The sequence below is a fragment of the Piliocolobus tephrosceles genome, chromosome 6 (genome assembly GCF_002776525.5).
Source record: "Piliocolobus tephrosceles isolate RC106 chromosome 6, ASM277652v3, whole genome shotgun sequence".
Classification (NCBI taxonomy): domain Eukaryota; kingdom Metazoa; phylum Chordata; class Mammalia; order Primates; family Cercopithecidae; genus Piliocolobus; species Piliocolobus tephrosceles.
This window is the reverse complement of record NC_045439.1, coordinates 122,250,674-122,272,097: the sequence shown is the minus strand read 5'-3', so window position 1 is coordinate 122,272,097 and position 21,424 is coordinate 122,250,674. Positions and strand designations below refer to the sequence as shown.

The window sequence follows — 21,424 nt, the reverse complement described above, 5'->3', positions numbered from 1 at the left end:
TGTGTGTGTGTGTGTGTGTGTGTGTGTGTGTACATGCACATGCACACTAATGGGGGAATTACATGATGTTGTGTCGTCCTGGGGGCACCCTCACTAGCCAGAAATCTCAATAGCAGAGTGGCTTGCAGGTGAGCAGAAGTCTCTGTGGCATGAGGTCAACAACTAAAGTCGCTGCCTCCCATGGTGTCCTAACAAATACTATCTTGGCATTCAAGATCCCACTCAAAAGCCCCTTCCTCTGTGAAGCCCTTCCTGATGCCTTCCCCACTGATCCATATCACACCCTGCCTTAACGTGCTCTCACTGCATCCTGAGCAGGTCCATAACATTGCACCTGTCACACTTAATTGCATATGTGTATTGGCTTATCCTCTCTCTGTCTCTCTGTTTCATATACATCTGCCTCCCCCAGGGGCAGAGGCTATGTCTTAATCACCTGTGTAGCCCCAGCACCTGGCACAGTGCCTGACACCCAGGAGATGCTCAATAAATGGCTGCTACATTAATACATGAGCAGCTTAAGGGGATGGAGGGTGAAGGTAAATGCTCTTGCGTACTCATCGCAGACCACAATGTGCCCAAACGTCTTCACATGTGGTTTGCAGCTCCCCAGGCAACTGCTTACTTCCCTTAATTACTGATTTCACCAGTAATGACTTGTTTTGTTTCCTTAAGATCTGTGCATGGCGCAGCCCCTCCCACAAGGGTAAGGCCGTATCGGTTGAATCTCCGGGGGTGTTGGGTATACTGTGGCACCGGGAAGAAGCCTTGGGAGTCAGTCTTTCAGCACATGCCCTCATGTGACCAGGATATGAGGTTGAGTGTCCCTAAGCAATTATGTCCATTTCCTGTGTCTCCTTATAAAATGGTGGCTAGGGAACTGGACATCATTCTCAAAGCTATGACGTTCAGCAAGGTACGTGATGGTTTTTAAGGAGCACGGGAAGATCTACATTCTGCTATATTCCGGGTTAGTGTGAGTGAGTACATGTGTGACAAGGACAGCCCAGTGTTCCTGTATATGTGACTGCAGATATCCTTAGCTAGTATAACAATGTTGAAAGTGATGTGAGAAGGGGTATGTTTCCCAATGTGTATCGGCCGGGGGCTGTAACTGTCATGGTGTCACAGTGAGTTTATGTACTGGCGCCTGTGTGTGTCAAGATATGTGTGAGCCTGTGAGTCGTGGGTGCATGTGTCGCCATCATTTCTCTGTGTGAATGTGTATGCATGCACCACTGCAATGTGCGCATCTCTGTAATTCTGGGTGTGGGTGTGGTGTGAAGGGGAAGATGTGTGTCACTGTGTCTGTAGGGGTCCTGCCTCTAAGCCACCCCTAGCCCGCCCTCCTCCCCTGGTTCTGTGGCTCCCTCCCAGGCTGTGGCCCTGCCCCTTCCCTCTTCTCCCTCCCAATCCATCCATGCGGGGGGAGCTGGTGCTGCGCCCCCCCCCACCCCTCCCCATCCAGGCCCCATAAATAGCAGCAGAGCCGGAGTTGGAGCCAGCGCCAGCGGCTGGAGCAGCAAGGGAGTCAGGGCCAGGGCCAGAGAGCCGGAGAGAGGAGCCCCCGACCAAGAGCCCAGGTGAGCCCACCCTTCCTCCCCAGCCCAGCCCCAGCCCAGCCCAGCTTGGCCCAGTCACCATAACAACATCTCCTGGAGCCCACAGAGAGATCCCAGCCCTGCCCAATCCCTTCACTACCACAAGCCCCTGCCTATCTCGGGGACCCCCCAAGAACTGGGAGACTTGTGGCTGCAAAGCAGAGATCCCCCTCCCCCAGCCCAGACCCTCCCTCACATATCCAGAAAGGCACACATTGTGGGGAGGTAGATACCCAGCCAGAGAAAGGTCCCAGTTCTGAGGGAGGTACAGGAACTGTCACACCCTCCTGGAAACGGACACACAACATGGGGGGACTGACACGGAAGGTGGGGCACTCAGACACACCAATGCACACTCACTCGGGGAAGCATGACATGAGATCAGACAGCCTCACCCTGAGATCTGTACAGACACAGATAGATGGACTGACCGGCCATGAACTCGGGCCGGCATACCCCTGCCTGCTTCAGCCCGAGGCTTGGTAGCACTGCTGGGGGAAGGTGGCATGCGTGCATCCCACGGGCAGCATGGAGGGAGCCACGACTCCCCAAAAATCCTGTCGCTAAGAGACAGTGCCAGTGCTGCCAAGAAGTGTGAAAACAGGGGAGGTGGGGAGGGATGTGAGGCTTGTCATAGTTGGAGCTCCTGCCAGGAGCCTGAAAGAGCTTTCAGCAGAGCCCCGGTCCTGCCTCCCAGCCCACCACCCCTCCTTTTCCATCAGCTAGCCAGAAGGGGAATGGGGGCAGGGGGTGGATAGGGATAACCCAGCAGGGGACTTTCCAACCTGTCTCCTGCCCACTGCAGACTCCACTTCTGAGACCCATCCTCTTCAGACCTCCAGGGGCCTCTTCACCCCCTGCCCCACCCCCTTGCCCTAGTTTAGCTCCCTCGTGCCAAGACTGAGTGCAGCGCTGGCTCCAACACCAGTCGGGAAATAGCAGAAGGTGCTGAGGCCACAGAAAGTGTAGATCAATCGATGGCCTAGGAGCCAAGACTGCCAGGAACATCCCCACCCCAAGCCTTCAGCCCTCTCCAGCCCCATCCATGCATACCTAGGCCAGCAGCACAGGGCTTCTGTGCAGGAGTGGGAGGCTCAGGTCCACTGCACTCCCCTGCTCAGAGCTCTGGTGAAGCTGAGCAGAGGGCAGGGGAAGTAGGAGGTTCGTGAGGCCCCCGGGTCTAGGGAAGTAGGTTAAGGGGGGTGGGGCCCAGGGACCCCAGAGGATAGACCCCTCTGCTGGCAGGTTTTCCCTTTCCAGGGTCCAGGCCACCTGCTCTGTCCCCACAGTGACATGTCGGACCCTGAGATGGGATGGGTGCCTGAGCCCCCAACCATGACGCTGGGGGCCTCTCGGGTGGAGCTGCGGGTGTCCTGCCATGGCCTCCTGGACCGGGACACACTCACCAAACCCCACCCCTGCGTGCTGCTCAAGCTCTACTCTGATGAGCAGTGGGTGGAGGTGAGAGCAGCTCAGGTTTCTCCTTAACTAACCTGGGTTAAGCTTGGGAAGGAGGGAGCCTGGGTGGGAGCAGTGAAAGCCTTGCAGGGAAATGTGTGGACTCTGCAGCGCCTTCTCGAGGCCGCTTGTGTAACCTTGGAGATGGGGTCCTGGAGGGGACTGAGACTGCCCCAGAGGCAGCGGGGTTGCTCCCAAAGGCCTCATGATAGCCCAGAGGACGGAGGGTCCAGTGGGCAGGCAGCACCCCAAGCTCAGGGATCAGCTTAGGAAGTGAAGAGCTGGTTGCTGGGGACGTGCGGGCCCAAGAAGAGCTGGCGTAACTAGGGCAGTCCAGGGCAGGGAAAAGTATCCTTGGTTCCCAGAGAACCCTTGCCTCCCTTCAACTGCTACCACAGGTAGAGCGCACGGAGGTGCTTCGCTCCTGTTCCAGCCCTGTCTTCTCCCGGGTGCTGGCCCTCGAGTATTTTTTTGAGGAAAAGCAGCCCCTGCAGTTCCACGTGTTCGATGCCGAGGACGGAGCCACCAGCCCCCGAAATGATACCTTCCTCGGCTCTACGGAGTGCACCTTGGGCCAGGTCTGCATTCCTGGCTGCCCCGGCTACCCTACCCTACCTCCATCAGCTTTGCCTCTGGACACCGAAATGAGAGAAAACATGAGCTCTAGAGCTAGTTCAACCCAGCCTTGGCTCCCATCTCTGCCATTCACTAGCTGTGCAGCCTCAGGAAAGATACTTAACCTCTCTGAGTCTTACTTTTCCTATCTAAAAAATGGGGGAGTGGTCAGAGTGCTTCCCTCTTCAGACTACTGTAAAAATTGAGCCCAACCCTAGCCCAAGTCAAAGTGGCAACCCTTGTGGACACTCAGAGCATTTATTATTCCATCCCTTGTACGTGGCCAAGGCAGATGGGGATGTCACAGCTGGGTCTCCCTCCACCTCCATCCCCAGATTGTGTCACAAACCAAGATCACTAAGCCATTACTGCTGAAGAATGGGAAGACTGCGGGCAAGTCCACCATCACGGTAGGCAAAATCACCTGTACTCACCCTTGGTCCAGGTATTCAATGCCCCTGCATGGACACCTATGGTGACATCATGCCCAGGACCACCCCCACCTAAGGGAAAGGGGATGGGGTGGCCCTTGTGGTAGGGATAGAGGAGTCCTGCCACTTGCATCCCCCTTGCAGATCGTGGCTGAGGAGGTTTCTGGCACAAACGACTATGTGCAACTCACCTTCAGAGCCCACAAGCTGGACAACAAGGTTGGAACCCCAGAGTCCAGGCCCCCAACTCCCCTGTCAGTCCTAGGCCTCCCACTCAAGACAGATCCCAGGAGCCCAGGCCTGCTCCTTTCCCAGTGTGAGCCCATCCCCTACCCTCCTTGCAGCTCTCACCAGCCTCAGGGGCCCTTTCTCCTGTATCTTCAGGATCTATTCAGCAAGTCTGACCCTTTCATGGAAATCTATAAGACCAATGAGGACCAAAGTGATCAGCTGGTCTGGAGAACTGAGGTTGGTGCCTGGGGCTATGGGGATGAAGGGAGGGAGAGCAAAGTAAGAAAATCCAGACAGGAGCTGACCAGCCACCTGGTACCTCTCCAAGGTGGTGAAGAACAATCTGAACCCCAGCTGGGAGCCATTTCGCCTGTCCCTGCATTCCCTGTGTAGCTGTGATGTCCACCGACCTCTTAAGGTGAAGTCCCAGCCAAGCCAGCACGCCTACTTGGAGCAGCCAGTCTGCTATCTAAGACCTTTTCCCTGCTTGTGGCAAGCCTCCCTCCTCTCCCCGATGTGATAAGCACATCCCACTGTGGGATAAATAACAGGTCACAGCTCTATGTTAAACTTCCCACATGTGTGCCTTTTATCAGTGGCCAAAGTCCCTGACAGATTGAGCCAAAGAACAAAGTTCAGCAGGTGGCCTCTCTGGGCAGGTTGAGGATGTCTGTTTGGGCCTCAAGACTGTGAGGCCCCTGCCTCTGCGTCCCCCTACTCACTGTGAACACTGCAGAGCATCTCCAACCTGACCCTACTCCTCCCCCTGCCTTCTCAGTTCCTGGTATATGACTATGACTCCAGTGGGAAGCATGATTTCATCGGCGAGTTCACCAGCACTTTCCAGGAGATGCAGGAAGGGACGGCAAACCCTGGGCAGGAGGTGCCACAAATACCCCACCCCCAGAATCCCCACCCAGATCCCTGGGAGAATCCTGGGGGTGATTCTGGAGAGACCTCCATAGGAAGTGGAGAGGGTGGAAAGCACCTGGGCTCAGCTGAAGGACCAAGCCATGGGGGTCTTGCTCTGCGAGGCTCTGCTGGAAGCGAGAAAGAGGGGTCACCTGATGGATTTGTGACCCTGAACTTGTGGGGTGGGGTCTAGATGCAGTGGGACTGTATCAACCCCAAGTATCGGGACAAGAAGAAGAATTACAAGAGCTCAGGGACGGTAGTGCTGGCCCAGTGCACGGTAAATTTCACTTCCTGCTTCAAGCCTTGCCCCAGTCCCTGCCCCTACCACACTCTCAGGTTCAACCCTTCCCTTGTTTCAAAGACCAGTTTCTCTGCTTCTGGGAACTGGGAACCCTTGCCCTATCTCACCCCCAACTGCAACCCAAAAAACTCTGGCTTCCCCATGTTCCCCACAGAAGCCCTACCCACGCTTCCTCCTCAAAGGACCACCCCATCCCCTCACCTTACCCTTCTCCCTACCTCCAGGTGGAGAAGGTACACACCTTCCTGGATTACATCATGGGTGGCTGCCAGATCAGCTTCACGGTAAATACTCAGAGGGAGGGCACACAGGCAAGAGGGAGGGGCTGAGTCCATAGTGAATAGAAGGAGCCCAGAATCTCCACTGCTCACACTTGGGCTGCTCACGAGCCTTTGCATTGTCAGCTTATGTACCCCCCATCATTATGTGGCTACCTGTAGCCTCCCCCCCCAACTCATCTTAGTCTTCCCTACAGATCCCAGCTCTGGCCTAGGCAATCTGGTGGCTCTCATGGCTGCAGCATGACCTTTTTTCTACCCCTACCCAGGTGGCCATCGACTTCACCGCCTCCAATGGGGACCCGAGGAGCAGCCAGTCCCTGCACTGCCTCAGCCCCCGACAGCCCAACCACTACCTGCAGGCCCTGCGTGCAGTGGGAGGCATCTGCCAGGACTATGACAGGTAGGAGGGAGTGGGGCGGGAGGGAACAGGCAGCGAGGCCTTGCCCGACGGATTCCACAGCCTTTTCTTCTCCCCAGTGATAAGCGGTTCCCAGCTTTTGGCTTTGGGGCTCGAATCCCCCCCAACTTCGAGGTAGGCTAGATGCAAGGGAAGGAAGGAGATGGGGGGCATGTCAGTCAGGAAGAAGAGGCAGGCCCTCACTGCTCCCGCCTTGCCCTTGCAGGTGTCCCATGACTTTGCTATCAACTTTGACCCGGAAAATCCTGAATGTGAAGGTAAAAGGGGAGATTTTCACCTGCCCCGCCTCTCCCCAGACACACCCCACACAGGAGCACAGACTCCATTCCCAAGGGCCCAGCTTCCTGTCCCTTCTACCCATCCCAGGCCTGTCTTCATCAGGTGAGGCTTCCAGGGCCGAGGCCCAGCATCTGCCCCCAACTCTCCCCACCAAGGGACCGTCCAACTCTCCCACTGCTTAATGAAGGAACTCGACGGCAGGGCAGTCCTCAGACCTGGAAGCACTTCCTTGCTTTAAGGAGTGTCAGGAAGGGGCCCTGCTCATTTCTGCCAGCTTCTCAACTTCTCTTCACCCACAGAGATCTCAGGGGTCATCGCCTCCTACCGTCGTTGCCTGCCCCAGATCCAGCTCTACGGCCCCACCAACGTGGCCCCCATCATCAACCGTGTGGCTGAGCCGGCCCAGCGGGAGCAGAGCACAGGCCAAGCCACGGTAGGAAGACATGGTGGGCAAACAGGAGCTACCCCATGTGTCTTCAAGTGGTGCCAGGGCCAGGGCCTGCACCTGGGTGGAAACGGTGTCAATGCCCTTGCACACAAAGCCGACCCTTCCACCCTCTCTGCTCGCCCTCAGAAGTACTCGGTGCTGCTAGTGCTCACTGACGGTGTGGTGAGCGACATGGCTGAGACTCGCACTGCTATCGTGCGTGCCTCCCGCCTGCCCATGTCCATCATCATTGTGGGCGTGGGCAATGCTGACTTCTCTGACATGCGGCTGCTGGATGGCGACGACGGTCCCTTGCGCTGCCCCCGAGGGGTGCCTGCAGCCCGAGACATTGTCCAGTTTGTGCCCTTCCGAGACTTCAAGGATGTGAGTCCCCTGGGCCCCTTCCGGCTGAAGGACTCCTCAGCTTCTCATCCCCCCAAATCTGACCTTCGTCTTCCACCATTTGATGTCCTGCTAAGGACGCTGGAGCCTAACTGGCCACCCTGAAGCCCCACTTCTCCCTCAGCTGACCCTGCCTGCCCTACTCGTCCTCCCACCCCTAACCACATCACGGTCCCCACCCTAGGCTGCCCCCTCTGCACTCGCCAAGTGTGTCCTGGCTGAGGTGCCACGGCAGGTGGTGGAGTACTACGCCAGCCAGGGCATCAGCCCTGGGGCTCCCAGGCCCTGCACACTGGCCACGACTCCCAGCCCTAGCCCATGACTGCTACCCTCCGGACCGACGCTCCCTCAGCCTCTCAGTGAGTCCTGGGGGGTCCAAAGGAGTGGACACAGGGGGTGCAAAGTGGGGCTTGGTAGAGCCCATCTAGGCTGGGTGTAGTGTAAAAGAGAGTGTTTATGACTCTCCCCCCTACTCCCAGGTGCCTGTCCTGACCCTCGTGACTCCAGTGACCAATGCCTCCACCTCTTGGACCAGCTGTGCCCCCTGGGTTCTGGACGTGAGTGGTGGGCCCTGCTCCTATCTCTCCAAACCCCACACCCTTAATGCTGTGGCCCCTCAGTGACTTCCTTGGGTGATCCTGACTTTCTAGCCATTAATAAAGAGAACTGCTCCTAGCACCTCAGCCTCTAACCATCATGCCTCAGATGTCCACTGGGCAGCCTGCAGCACACCCACACACACCATAAGAAATGAGGACCAGCACCTTTCAAAATCTGAGACAGAGCTCCCCAGGCAGGCTGCTGTCTCTGCAGTCTTACCCCAACTATGTGCCAGTGGGATCTGAGGAGTCCCCACCCTCACCTCCCAACCCCAGGGGGTCCACACACCATGGAGGTTAATTACAGGAGATACGGGGATAATTAGGGGCTGTCATGGGGGCGGACTGAAGCTTTCTTATAGCTGTCTCCAGAGAGGCCCCGCTGAGTCCCCCAGGAGCTGAACCCCAGCCCCCACACAGCTGTGGGGCGGGCCAAGAACAGGTGCTGGGGGTACTAAAAGGAGGGCAGCAGGTCTGCTAGTGAACTGGGAACATAGTGGAGCATCTAAGGCCTGTACAGTCTGGTTTCCTGGGTGTGTCAATGTGTGTGTCTGTTCATGGCCTTAATGGGTCACACTCATGGACTCAGGGATGTGCAGTGTGTGAATACACAGATTCACACACTTAACGATCACATCAGCAACAACAGCAAATATCATTATGTAGCATGTGTCAACTTTATGCTAAGTGCTTATTTAAATGCATTTATTCTCAGTAGGTGGTTACCATTATTTTCACCATTTTTCTGACAATCAAGTGAGGCTTCGTTTTAACTCACCCATGGTCAAAAAACTGGTAGAACTACAACTTGAAACAGGGTCTCACTCTGCCACGCAGGCTGGAGTGCAGTGGCACAATTACAGCTCACTGCATCCCTGAACTCTTGGGCTCAAGTTATCCTTCCACCTTAGCCTCCTGAGTAGGTGGGACTCCAGGTGCATGCCATTACATCTGAATTATTTTATTTATTTATTTACTTTTGTAGTGACAGGGTTCTTGCTATGTTGGCCAGGCTGGTCTCAAACTTCCTCCTTGGCCTCCCAAAGTGTTGGGATTACAGGCAGGAACGACTGCGCCCCACCTAAAGCACTACTCTTAATCACTGCAGTGTGCAATTTTTTTTTAAGTATATTCAGGTGACCCAGGAGTATCATTTTGAGACCCAGGTATATGAGGCCTAGTTGTGTGCTCAGGTGTCTGTGGATGGTTCTGTCTGCCTTTGTGTGCCATGCAGGTGAGAAAAGTGAACAAGAAAAGTAGTGGGTCTGAATTACAGCTCCAGGGCAGGCAAGGATAGACACAGGTGAAATTTAGAGTGAGAGAAAAAGAGCTGGGCTCTTGGAAGAACCCTCCCTGCCCCATCCTGTCCCTTCAACAATGAGTGTGGAAAGGGATGAAGAAAGAGAAGCTAAAGATTCTGTGAGCCCCTCGGAGAGAGAATCCAGAGCCAGAGAGGATAGCCAGTGGCCACTGGTGGGGAAGGGAGAGGAGATGAGAGAAATTCTGAGAGCGATGGAGGAGAGGACTCCCATTGCAGGCTCCTACATGGAGGAGGGATGAGCTGGGATAGAGGAGGGGGAAGAGGGAGCAAGAACTGTGATGGGAAGAGAAGAGACAGCTGGGGAGGGGGTGGAGAGAGGGGGGAGAAAGGAAGAGGGACATATGGGAGCTTCTTCCCCCATGCCCGAAAGCTTCTCCCATTTATTATGTCCAGTAGAGGACAGATGACAGTAACTGGTGAGGTGGCTGCTCCCAGCACAACGCCTGTGCTCTGCCCAGAGGCCCCATCTGCCCTCCCCTTAGGCTGCTGAACTGGAGGACTGGGTTACCATGGAAACTGTGAGACCTGGATAGCCACAGACAGGCTGAGTTGGGCCACTGAGGCTTCTGAGTTTGGTGGTGGTGGTGGTGAGAGGGGGAGGATCCATCTGTTCCAATGCCTGCCCCTCCACCCCATTTCCATTGGCTCCCCATAACAGATGTGCCACTCAGCTCCAGGTGGGGACTTCCCTTTTTCTTGCTCTTTCGCTCTCTCCCTCTCTCTCCCTCTCCCACACACAGACACACAAAACAGTAGCCTGAAGCAGGGATAAAGAATGAACACTTCTTAAATTGCAGGAGCATTTAGCCTATTGCATTAGAATTCTGCCTGGACTTCAAGTTTAATTCACAAAAGCTGCACTCTCTCAGCTCCTTGTCATCCCAGGAGAAGTCTCGCCTCAGCCCTCAGAGAGGCGGGAGGTGGCAGGAGCACCCTGTGCAGGTCTGGAGGCCCAGGAAGCCTGGAGGGAGCTGCAGAGGACCCATGTATGTGCTCACAGAGAAGCCAGGCTTCCTCACCTGGGCTGTGCATCCCCTGCCTAGGCTGCAGCTGGGAAACCGGAGCAGGATAGGAGGTGCCCTTGGCGAGATTGTCTTGGGGACTTCTTGGGGAGACCACTGGGACTTCCACACTGGGGAGATGCCAGAACTGGAAAGGGAGCAGAAGTCGTCCAATCCAAATGAGAATTAGATGAAGTAACACAAGTCCAGGAAGTAATCGATTTGCTCAAGGTGACAGGGGGATCCCATGAAGAGCTGGGACTAGGACCCAGGTTTCCAGACTTCTGCACAGAGCTCTCTCCCAACCCACACCAACAACCCCCAGAGCTCACTCTTCAGGCCTTTGCTGCTCTGAGCCCTGAAGGCCACAGGGTTGGGCAGGGAAAAAGCATCTTGGATAGAGTTCCTAGTCTGTCTAGTTATTGGGTGTTGAAACCTTGAAAATTCTGTAGTGCTAAAATGGGGAGGTTACAAGCTTCAGAATGAAAATAGAGCCTTATTGCTAATTACAGCTTTAATGTGTTACAGGTTGAAAACCTTGAATTAAAAACTAAACTGAGGTGGGAGCTGCAACCCTCCCCCACCTCTCATTCACTGTGTCACCACACTTCCACCCCCCAGTGCCTGGCACTGGTCCCTGCAGAGCTCAGCCTGCTAGTCATGTGGGCTGGGTTTCTGTGTTCGTAAGGGGAGGGGACCCCTCTCCAGAAAATGACCAGCATCTAAATTCGGGCATGACTTGAGAACCCAAAAGCTTTGGGGATATTTGCGCGGTCATACAGGGCGTGGCTAGGACCAGAAGGCGCTCTGGTAACGACGCAGAGAACAGTGCAGCCGCCTCCTGGGCGGTGCCACCCCACCCAGCCCCCACTACAACACAAGGTGCTCTGAATGGCTCAGAGAAAGAGGTGGGAGAGTTCCCCGGACCCAGGGCCGCTCGAGGTTAGCCGGTCACAGCGAGCCTTGTAGAGATCGCGCTCCCGGGCCAGGCGGGCCACCTCCGCCCGCAGCGCGTCCAGCTGGGCGGCCAGGCGGGCGCGCTCGGCCTCCAGCCCGCGCCGCTGCTGCAGCCGCTTGGAGCGACAGGCCTGCGCGTAGCCGCGGTTCTTCAGCGTGCGGCGCCTCTGCTTCAGCCGCAGCGCCTCGTCGCGTCCGCAGCCCCGCAGCTGCCGGTTTAGCTCCCGCACAGACATCGAGACCAGCGCCGCGTCGGAAAACCGCTCGGCCAGCTGCGGAGGGAGAGTGCAGAAACCGGGTCAGCCCCGGGGGCCCGACGCTACCTGGCCCCGCCCCGCCCCGGCTTCCACCTTCACCCGAAGGCTCGCCCTTCCACGCAGTCTGTTTCAGTCCAGACCCCGCCCCAGGCCCCGACGCTCTCCGGGTTCCCCAGCTGACCGTTGTTTGAGTCAGGCGAGCCGGCCACGGTCAGGCGAGCCCACCGCGCACCTGAACCCCGGGCTCGTCTCTGGGATCCCCGGCATCCAGCTCCAGGCCCGGGTGTGTCCAGTGGACCCACGCCCAGACGGCCCCCAACCCTCCAACGCTCTGCGTTTCCCTGTCCTGAAGCCCGCAACCCGGTGACCCTCACAGGATTTGGATTACATCCTAATGCCCTCAACACCCCCATCTGTGTCTGTAATTAATAGGATGAGTACCAATCCTTCCTGAGAAGGTTGGGGGCTGGGAAGCACGAAGTCTTGAAAAGGCCAATCTAAACCAGTCTTAACCCGGCTCCACTCCACACATAACCCTTTCCCTGGTTTCCACACACCGTGTTTCTGTTTATCTCCTGGAGTGGCCCACTCCCCAGCTCAATTCTTCCCTTTGGATTTTCTGCTAATCTTATCTTCTCCCTGCTCCTCCTGGTTCAGCCTACTCATTTCTCTCCATTTTGAGAAAAGGGGGAGAAGCAGAATGTAGTTTTCTCGATCTGATTTCTTTCAAGGGACCTTCTTCCCTTCTCCTGCCCTCTGTCCCCTGTCCCAGTCCATAACCCCCTCTGGGAGCTCCCCTTCCTCCCTTGGGTAGTCCTCCTTCCTTGCCCTGCCTCCCCTCAGGCCAGCTTGCTGACCACTCACCTGGATGTGCTGGGCTCCTGTCTCCCCTGGACTCTCTGGGTAGTAGCTGTGAGGCCCATCAACAGGGACTGGGCCCTGACCCTGCAGCAGCTCCATGGCCTCTTCAGGACTCAGCCCCAGTGCCTCCCCAGCCCCCAGCTGCTGCTGCAGGGTAGCCAGCCAGTACAGCTCCTCCAGGCCTGGCCGGGTGCCCTCGGTCGCCCCCATCATGCCTGGTTCACTGAAGGTGGGTGAAGGAGGCACTGAGCTGTAAGGTGTGGAGCCCAGTGAGGCTGTAGGGGGGCCAGGTCGGCCCTCAGAGGGCTCCCGCTTTACCTCAAACTTCATCAAGTCAAAGTCATTGACATATTCCATGGCCAGGGGACTGGGGGGCAGGGCCATTCTGGAGCTGGGCTGAGAGGGGTGCACCTGCAAAGAGGAGGAGAGGTCTGGAGCACCTGGAGGCCACCTGCCATCCCCTCTTCACCAAGTCCCTCTTCCCTCAAAGCCCAAGGGCCCTGGAGCAAGAGTTTGGGAAAGCCAGAGGGATGGTGCAGCTCTGTTCACTGCACAGTCCCCGCCAGGCTGAGGAGTAACCTTTCAGAGGGCAGGGGCTCCTGATAGGGGACAAGCAGCTGAATTCCTGAAGGAGGAAAAGGACAGTACAGCCTCTCACCCCACTGATGCCTCAGGATCTATGAAAAGCAAGAGCAGTATGGCAGTGCTCCCAACCCTAGTGCTGAGACATGCCGAGAGGTCTGTCATCTCAAGAGGCATCATTCCACTTCCAAGCCATTTTTAAAAATTGCTTAATTAACTGTGACAGAGTGAGTGTATATTTTAGGACAGTGGGAAGGCATGTATGCTGTGAATTTTAAAATACAAGGATAATGTGTTGTTATACCTCTCTGTCTCTCAAAGCACTCAGGGAAGTGTCTTGCCTATAGAAGACCCTCAGTGTACATTTGTTCCACGAATTAATCAATCAATGAATCCTTTTGTAGGGGCAAGAGTCTTTATATGGAAAAAAGAAAGGTCCAAGAATTAGTTCTAGAAAGATCAGGATCACCTGGCCACCATCTTTTCTCAAGGCCAGTCTCCACGGGGAACCGACCAAGACTGATTTTCCTTCTTCTATTCACAACTTGTTACATTGTGTGAACTTGAGCAGATCACCTTCACCCTTCTGAGCCGTTTTCCCTTCTGTTCAATGAGGGCAGTTAGACTTTGTAACATACACCAAAGAGTGTTCTCTGGAACACTCTGGAACACCCAAGAAGAGGTCTCTGCTCAGATAATTTTGAGAAATGTTGCCTCCTATCCCCACCTCTTACAGATTCACATAGCACAAGAGCATATTAACCTGAGCGATCCTTTAGTAAACCATCTGTTCAAGTTCAACAAAAAGTGTCCTAAACTTATGTCACCAAGGAACTCTCCTGTCTGTTATCAACCATGGGGCACATGTTCACCTGAGGAACTTCTGGCTGGGTGACCTCAGATACCCTTCCCAGCCTTGAAGTTCAAGCTCTAGTCCAGCTCCCAATTCCAGTAACTCCCACCCCATCCCCAGAAGGTGTGCAGCAGGGAGTGTTCATCCCCAGGGCTTAGACTTCGGCTCCTTCTTGATTCCCCAAGCCTAGGTAGCCCTCTTTCCAACCACATCTCTGACGCCCAGGCTCTACCCAGAGAGGCAAGAGTAAGACTCAGGCCTCTCTCTTCCTGTTCCATGGCAGGGTTGTTGCCCTCTCTATGGAACCTGTCACCCTTGAGAGGACAGAGGGGATGGAAACAGACACAGATTAAAGGAACTGGGTCTTAGCAGAAAGGAGATGGTGAGATACTGAGAGAGGTACCCAGAAAGAATTGGATGTACAGAAGGAGTAGTGGGGAAGGTTGTTTGTCTTTCTGACGTGATAGCAGTGAGGGACACAGGCCAGTCAGGGTGGCAATGGAGTAGGGTACCAAAGTGTAAGGATTCTTGAAAACAGACAACAAAGAGCAGGTGTTGAAAGAGGGGGTTCTAGGTGAGTGGCCTGGCACCCAGGTAGGCCCTGGATATACTCACTTTAGAAATGGCAGAGAGGATGTGGTCAGTGCCAGAGCCAGACAGGCACAGCTTCCCAGGAGACTGAAGGCTCCATGGAGCAGGGCCTGGTGCCTCTGCTCAGCTCCAGGGGGCTGTGGGCACAGAGCCCAAAGGGCATTCTTAAAGGGCCAGCTCTCTGAGGTCATCTGTGGTCCTGGGGCCTCCAACCAATGAGGTAAGGAGATCATTTGCATATCTTATTGGCCTGGGGTTGGGGGAAATGGAGAGAGAGGAGAGTACAAGTATGTTTATTCTCAAAGAAGGAAAGGGGGCATCTTCCCCAACAAAGCTCCTCACTGATGATCCGACTCCCAAGTGCTCAGTTTCCCAGTTCGGAGAGCCACATGGGTCTCAACCACCACCCCTCCATGTGAACACAACCCTCAGCCCTAGCCATGCATAGCCTGGGACTGGAAAAACAGGACCAGACAAACTCCCAGGACCCCCACCTTCCAAGACCCTGCAGCTCCTCGTCTGTCTTTGGAGACTATAAGCTCTCCCAGGCCCACTCTCACCTGGCCTATTGGGTCTGTGTCCTATTTTCAAGAATCCTCACATTTCTGCCTCTGCCCCACCTTCATGCTGACTGGTCTTATGTCCCTCATAGCGGTTGCATCAGAAAGGAAAGCAACTTTTCCCACAGGGGATCTCCAGGACTTGGCCATCCTGTATTTTGTCTCTCCCATTCTTGCTGATCCAGCCCCAGGACACGCAGCCCAGCTTGGGAGAAGGGGTAGGAGAAAGGAGAACAGGGAACTCTGTTCCTTACTTCTGGGCCTCAAGGGACATTGAAATCTAATCACCACCAGTCCATTGGAGACACTTTTGTGACTGGCCTCACATGCCCTCTGCTTTCTCTCACCTTTTCCCTGTGTGTGTCTCTGCCCCTCTCTCCTCTCTCACTCATTCTAGTTCCCAGATGGCTGGGGGGTGACCTACATTTTCAGCCTAATCCCCTAACACCTCTTAGAGCTATCATCCCTGAGTAGGAGTGGGAACAGGGATACTAGGAATTATCCAAGGAGATGTTTAAACCTGTCCGAAGCTGTTTAAATAGGGTCTATGGAGTTAAAGGCCACTCCCTACCTTCTGAGGCCACCCAAAACTCCCATGGGGTTAATAGGTCCTCTTTCTCAACACAGAGGCCTGGGTGTCCATCAGATCCCAAAGGTCATCACTTATAAAACTTAACCTGGTCCCAGCCTTAGATGTTGGGGAAGAGCTGGCAGATACAGATTATCTAAGATGGTGGTTTCTGAAGTGTGGTCCCCAGAGCAGCAACATCCGTATCACCTGGGAACTTGCTAGAAATACATGTTATCTGGTCTCACCTTAAATCTACTGAGTCAGAAACTCTGGGGGTGGAGCCCAGAAATCTGTCTTCCAGCAAGTCTGACATGCTTGAAAGTTTAAAGGCCAGGCACAGTGGTACAGGCCTGTAATCCCAGAATTTTGGGAGGCCAAGGTGGGTGGATCACTTGAGGTCAGGAGTTCAAGACCAGCCTGGCCAACATGGTGAAACCCCCCTCTCCACTAAAAATACAAAAATTAGCTGGGCATGGTGGTGGGCACCTGTAATGCCAGCTACTCCTACTGAGGCAGGAGAATCACTTGAACCTAGGAGGTGGAGGTTGCAGTGAGCTGCGATCGCACCACTGCACTCTAGCTTAGGCAACAGAGAGAGACTCTAGCTCAAAAAAAAAAAAGAAAAGAAAAGAAAGATAGTTTGAGAACCGCACAGAATGCCTACAGTCTACCCAGCTGCCCTGGGGAGGCATGTGTATATGTCTGTGCGTGTGTATGTGGTCTCTCCTACCATGCTTTCCATACACATATTGGAAAACCTAGATCAGATGACATCACTCTCTTCCCACACCTGGGTGTCTGTTTTAAGGAGCAGAAACCATCGTCACCATTCAGGCTTCTCTGTGTGACTGCCTGGATCTACTGCTGCTTTCTCAAAAGAATAAAAAAGCCTAAGGCCTAGGAACCAACCACAAAATGGGAATAAGGATCATGGAGAGGCAGGACCCCACACCCATGCCCATGGAATGTAGCTCTCTAAAGTGGACACCAAGGAAAGAGACTCTACAATTTCCCTGGTTGAAGAAGGAATGGGAAATGTTGAGTGCAGCCCCTTTTTCATGCCTGCTCTGGCCTGGCCAGACACTTGCCCCCAACCAGCAGCTGTCAGGTCTGCACTGATCCTCTTGTTTACTGGAGGGCTCAAAGGAGAGGTGGGAGGGCTAAGCTGCTAACGGGCTAAGGGAGTCAGACTAAACAAGCTCAGGCAAGTTGAGCTGCTTGGGGCTCAGACCAGGCACCACTAAACCAGGGAAAGGAGTTGGGGGAGTGAGGGCTGGGCCCAGTCTGGGCCAGAGGAAAGGACCAAGGGCATGGAGAGGAGAGTCTGTGGCAGTCAGTGGGGACCCAGAAAGTAGAGCCCATCTCCCATATCCACTGAAGACTGAGAAATGAATACTGAGACTGACGGGCTCAAGGACATCTGGAGACAGGAAAATAGGAATGAAAAAGATGAAGCCAGCGTGACTCCAGGAATAATAGAACAGAGGAAGGATACTAGGGAGGCAGTAGGTATAAATGTGAGATAGAGGACAGGACAAGTCAGGGGCTCCATGGGGATTTGGATTAAAGGAGACAGAAAGACGTAGACACATGGAAGAGATGGGTAAAGAGAGGAAGTCTTCCAGGAGAGGACCAAGAAGGGAGTAGAGGACAACAAGAGGGGTGGAGAGGAACAAGGACTAGAACAGTAAGAGTTCTTGGGGACCAAGACCTAGACACCAATACAAAGAAACAGACACATAGATAGGCCACAGAGGAAGACCAGTGGCCAAAGGACAGAAAGGTAGCAAGATACGGATGGAGTGATATTGGACCATGGGGAAAGAGGGGCAGGCAGGCAAAGGGCCTGCAGGAGTAGGGTAGAAAATGAAGAGGAAGGAGAGAAGATGAAACAGTCAGGCTTTCAGGATGCTACCCTCTTCTCCTCTGTCCTGCACTCCCATTTTTGGAACCCTGAAAGACTGGTTCTCATTCCTAGTTCTGGCTCATGGTATCTAGATCTTCAGTAATAGATCCAAATCCTCAACCTCTTCTTGGTGTACCTCCTACGGTCATTTGACAAATGCATATTAAACACCTATTCTGCACCACACCCTAAGTAAGACATTAGCAACTCCTCAGTAACTTAGACCAATACCAGCCCTGACTTCAAGAAACTTACAGACTGCTGAAACAGAGAAACATCAAATTATTGCCCTTTGGCTGGGTGCAGTGGCTCATGCCTGTAATCCTAGCACTTTGGAAGGCCAAGACGGGTGGATCGCTTGAGCCCAGGAGTTTGACACCAGCCTGGGCAACATGGCAAAACCCTGTCTCTACTAAAAATACAAAAACTGAGGTGGGAGGATCACCTGAGCCTGGGGAGGTCGAGGCTGCAGTGGGCCATGATGGCGCCACTACACTCTAGCTTTGGAGACAGAAAGAAACCCTGTCTCAAAAAATAATAATAATAAATAAATTATTGTCCTTAGGCCCAGGCATGAGTGGCCCCTGCCCTGGGCCCTGTGCTTTAGAAGGCTCCACTCTGGCCCTCCTCTGACTATGTCCCACCACATGGGTGAGAAGTCCAACTCTCCTCTGCCCATACCTTAACTCTCTCAGGACCACACTCCAGATAGCTAAGCATTCCCTGTCCAAAAGGCCCGAGCCCACTCCTAGAGCCCACATGAACCTCTTGCCTGAGTTTACTCTCCCACAGCTGGGCCACATGACTGGTTCACACATTTCAAGATCAAAGGGTAGACAAGGGGCAGCCGCTTGCAGGAGGCTGTGGACAGACTTGGGATGGTCTGATGGGAGGTCCACATGGTTCCACACAAGGCCCCTTGCAGTCCAAGATGGCGTCAGGGGTGGAAGGCGAAGTGGGCCCAGCTGAGGGCCAGTGGCCAAAACTACATTCCCCTACACCACCACATTCTGGTGCAGAACCCTGAGGATTCCAAATAAAATACAAATCTGAACCTGGCCTTCCAGGCCATTGTGAAGTATATATTTGTCAATATATTTGTCAAGGTAGAACAGAATATATTTTCTGTAACAGTTTGTTAGCCTGTGTTTTTTATATATATATATATTTTGGACAGCTCTGTCACCCTGGCTGGAATGCAGTGGTGTGATCTCAGCTCACTGCAACCTCTGCCTCCTGGGTTCAAGTGATTCTCCTGGCTTAGCCTACTGAGTAGCAGACATGCACCACCATGCCCAGCTAATTTTTTTTTTTTTTTTTTTTTTTGACACAGAGTATTGCTCTGTCCCCCAGGCTGGAGTGCAGTGGTGTGATCTCAGCTCACTGCAAGCTCTGCCTCCTGGGTTCACACCATTCTCCTGCCTCAGCCTCCTGAGTAGCTGGGACTACAGGCACCCACCATCATGCCCGGCTAATTTTTCTTTGTATTTTTAGTAGAGATGGGGTTTCACCGTGTTAGCCAAGATGGTCTGGATCTCCTGACCTCGTGATCCGCCCACCTTGGCCTCCCAAAGTGCTGGGATTATAGGCGTGAGCCACTGCACCTGCCCTAATTTTTGTACTTTTAGTAGAGACAGGGTTTCATTTTGGCCAGGCTGGTCTCGAACTCCTGACCTCAAGTGATCCACCCGCCTCAGCCTCCCAAAGCATTGGGTTTACAGGCATGAGCCACTGTGCCCGACCCTGAGTTATACATTTTAATTTTTTTATTTTTATTTTTTATTTTTTTGAGACAGGATCTCACTCTGTCACCCAGGCTGGAGTACAGTGGTGCAATCACAGCTCACTGCAGCCTTGAACTCCTGGGCTCAAGCTCTCTCCCACCTTGGTCTCCCAAGCAGTTGGGACTACAGGCGCACACCACCATGCCTGGCTAATTTTTTATTTTTTGTAGAGAAGAAGTCTCACTATGTTGTTCAGGCTGGTCTTAAACTCCCGGGCTCGAGTGATCCTCCAGCCTCTGCCTCCCAAAGCGCTGGGATTACAAGGTGTGAGCCACCACACCCAGCCCATTTTAAATATTTAAACACAAGGTTTGAGGGCCTCTATTTGTACTCTTGCTGCAGGTCCTACATATGTTAGAGATGTGTCTACATAACAACAAACCATTTAAATAGAGATGAATGTGCTATGAAGAAGGGCAGGGTGCTATGAAATTTTCTTCCATGAAGACATACTCTAATACAAGGCCAGAGGGGATGGATCACAGGGACAGGTTGCCTAAGAAAGTCATGTTAAACCAAGACTAGTCAGGTGAATAAGAAGTGACCCTGCCTGGAGGTGTGGACAGGGTGGGAATTCCAGGCTGCAGAAACAACATATGCAAAGACTCTGAGGCAGGAAAGAGGTAGACATGCTCACAAAACTGAGAAAAGATCCACGTAGCCAAAGAGTAGAAAGCCTGGAAGGTGGGAAGAACAGTGATAGATGAAGCTGGAGAAGTCAGCAGGGGCCAGATCACGCAGAGTGTGGGAGGTTACATTAAGGGTTTGGGCTTTTTTTTTTTTTTTTTTTTTGTGAGACGGAGGCTCGCTCTGTCGCCCAGGCTGGAGCGCAGTGGCCGGATCTCAGCTCACTGCAAGCTCTGCCTCCCGGGTTTACGCCATTCTCCTGCCTCAGCCTCCCGAGTAGCTGGGACTACAGGCGCCGGCCACCTCGCCCAGCTAGTTTTTTTTTTTTTTTGTATTTTTTTAGTAGAGACGGGGTTTCACCGTGTTAGCCAGAATGGTCTCGATCTCCTGACCTCGTGATCCGCCCGTCTCGGCCTCCCAAATTGCTGGGATTACGGGTTTGGGCTTTACTCTAAGAGCAGGGAGAAGCTACTGAGGGTTTTCAGTAGAGACATGATGTGATCAGATTTGTGTTCTAAAGGATCACATATGTCAGCACTTTGTGTTTGTGGAGGAAGGCAACAATGAACTAAGAGTCAGATTAGAGGACTAATGCCATAACCAAGTTGAGCCTGGGGAATATCTGCAACTGGAAGCACACTCTGAGACAGAACCTTGTTTGCAAGTGGTTTATTGGGCAGGGGGCAGGGAGCCTTTCGAAGAAAGTGAGAGTTGCAGGCCCCGAGAGAGGGAACAGTTGAATGGCACTGCAGTTGTAATCAGCTGAGCCTAAAGAGCTCTGGGACTGGGATGGACCTTCAGAGTTGTCCCAAACTGAGGCAAAGGGCTAGGCCTCTGTACTTTATAACAACCATTCATTGGATACATTCTGCCCCCAGGAAGCAGGCATTGCATTTGGTGAGACAGCTCCCTTTGGCCACAGATAGTGCTCAAGGAAGTACTCAGCTGTGAGCCATCAGCAGCCAACACTCAGCAGCTGGAATAATGAGCGCCACGATCCTGAAGGGGGAATCTGGGCTGCACACCACAGCATCCACTACGCGGGGGCTGTGAGACTTCAAGGATGAACCCAGAGGCCCCAGGGAGGACAATGCAGATCAGGGCAAGGCTGGTCACACTCCGCCCCCTGGTGGTACTCCTTGGACATGGGGCCAGCTGGTGGGCCAGGCTCCCCTGGCAGGGAACTAAAGTGTGTGGCAGGTAAGGGGAAATGAGCAGTACAAGGAAATCCACACATGAGCCCCTTGCTCCATTTGCCTAAAGCTAGAGAAAAAAGTAATGGTGAAAAAGAATGATTCAGAAACGTGGCATTCATTCATTCTTTTATTCAACCAACTTTTATTAAGTGCCTATTATAGGCCAGGTACTGCTAGGAACTAGGAAAAAAACAAGACTGAAATCATCACTCTAGTGAGGATTACAGAGATATAAAAGTAACTACGGTATAGTAAAGTGTGATAAGTACAAAAATATAGGCATATACATGGGATAGAAGCGACACAGATGAAATAGATGTTCATTCTAAGGGATGAACAGAAAAGGCATGTGTGTGTGTGTGTGTGTGTGTGTGTGTGTGTGTGTGTGTGTGTGTGTGT

The 21,424-nt window shown here is 53.6% G+C and overlaps 2 protein-coding genes across 13 annotated transcripts in view; one reads left to right on the top strand and one right to left on the bottom strand.

The window, feature by feature from the left end:
* Positions 1-923: 923 nt before the first annotated feature.
* CPNE6 (copine 6) lies at positions 924-8,034 on the top strand. Its single transcript, XM_023227354.1, is given in 19 exon segments — positions 924-950; positions 952-970; positions 1,469-1,583; positions 2,891-3,062; positions 3,458-3,637; positions 4,010-4,084; positions 4,250-4,324; positions 4,490-4,573; positions 4,665-4,754; positions 5,115-5,219; positions 5,442-5,528; positions 5,777-5,836; positions 6,100-6,233; positions 6,311-6,365; positions 6,457-6,508; positions 6,830-6,963; positions 7,105-7,341; positions 7,544-7,718; positions 7,839-8,034. Coding segments are annotated over 18 exon segments (1,839 nt in total). The 3' UTR covers positions 7,682-7,718; positions 7,839-8,034.
* Positions 8,035-10,779: 2,745 nt separating this feature from the next.
* Positions 10,780-21,424, bottom strand: part of NRL (neural retina leucine zipper) — a 37,459-nt gene continuing 26,814 nt past the window's right edge. For 5 of the 12 annotated variants that reach the window (XM_023227416.2, XM_023227414.2, XM_023227409.1 and 2 more), the window contains 3 exons: positions 14,406-14,631; positions 12,359-12,766; positions 10,780-11,509 (listed from right to left, as the gene is read on the bottom strand). In XM_023227416.2, coding sequence (XP_023083184.1) covers positions 11,177-11,509; positions 12,359-12,739 — 714 coding nt within the window. In that variant the 5' untranslated portion in view covers positions 12,740-12,766; positions 14,406-14,631 and the 3' untranslated portion in view covers positions 10,780-11,176. The remainder of the gene's footprint in view (positions 11,510-12,358; positions 12,767-14,405; positions 14,632-21,424) is intronic. The other 7 variants (XM_023227418.2, XM_023227408.2, XM_023227413.1 and 4 more) reach the window with 3 other exon arrangements.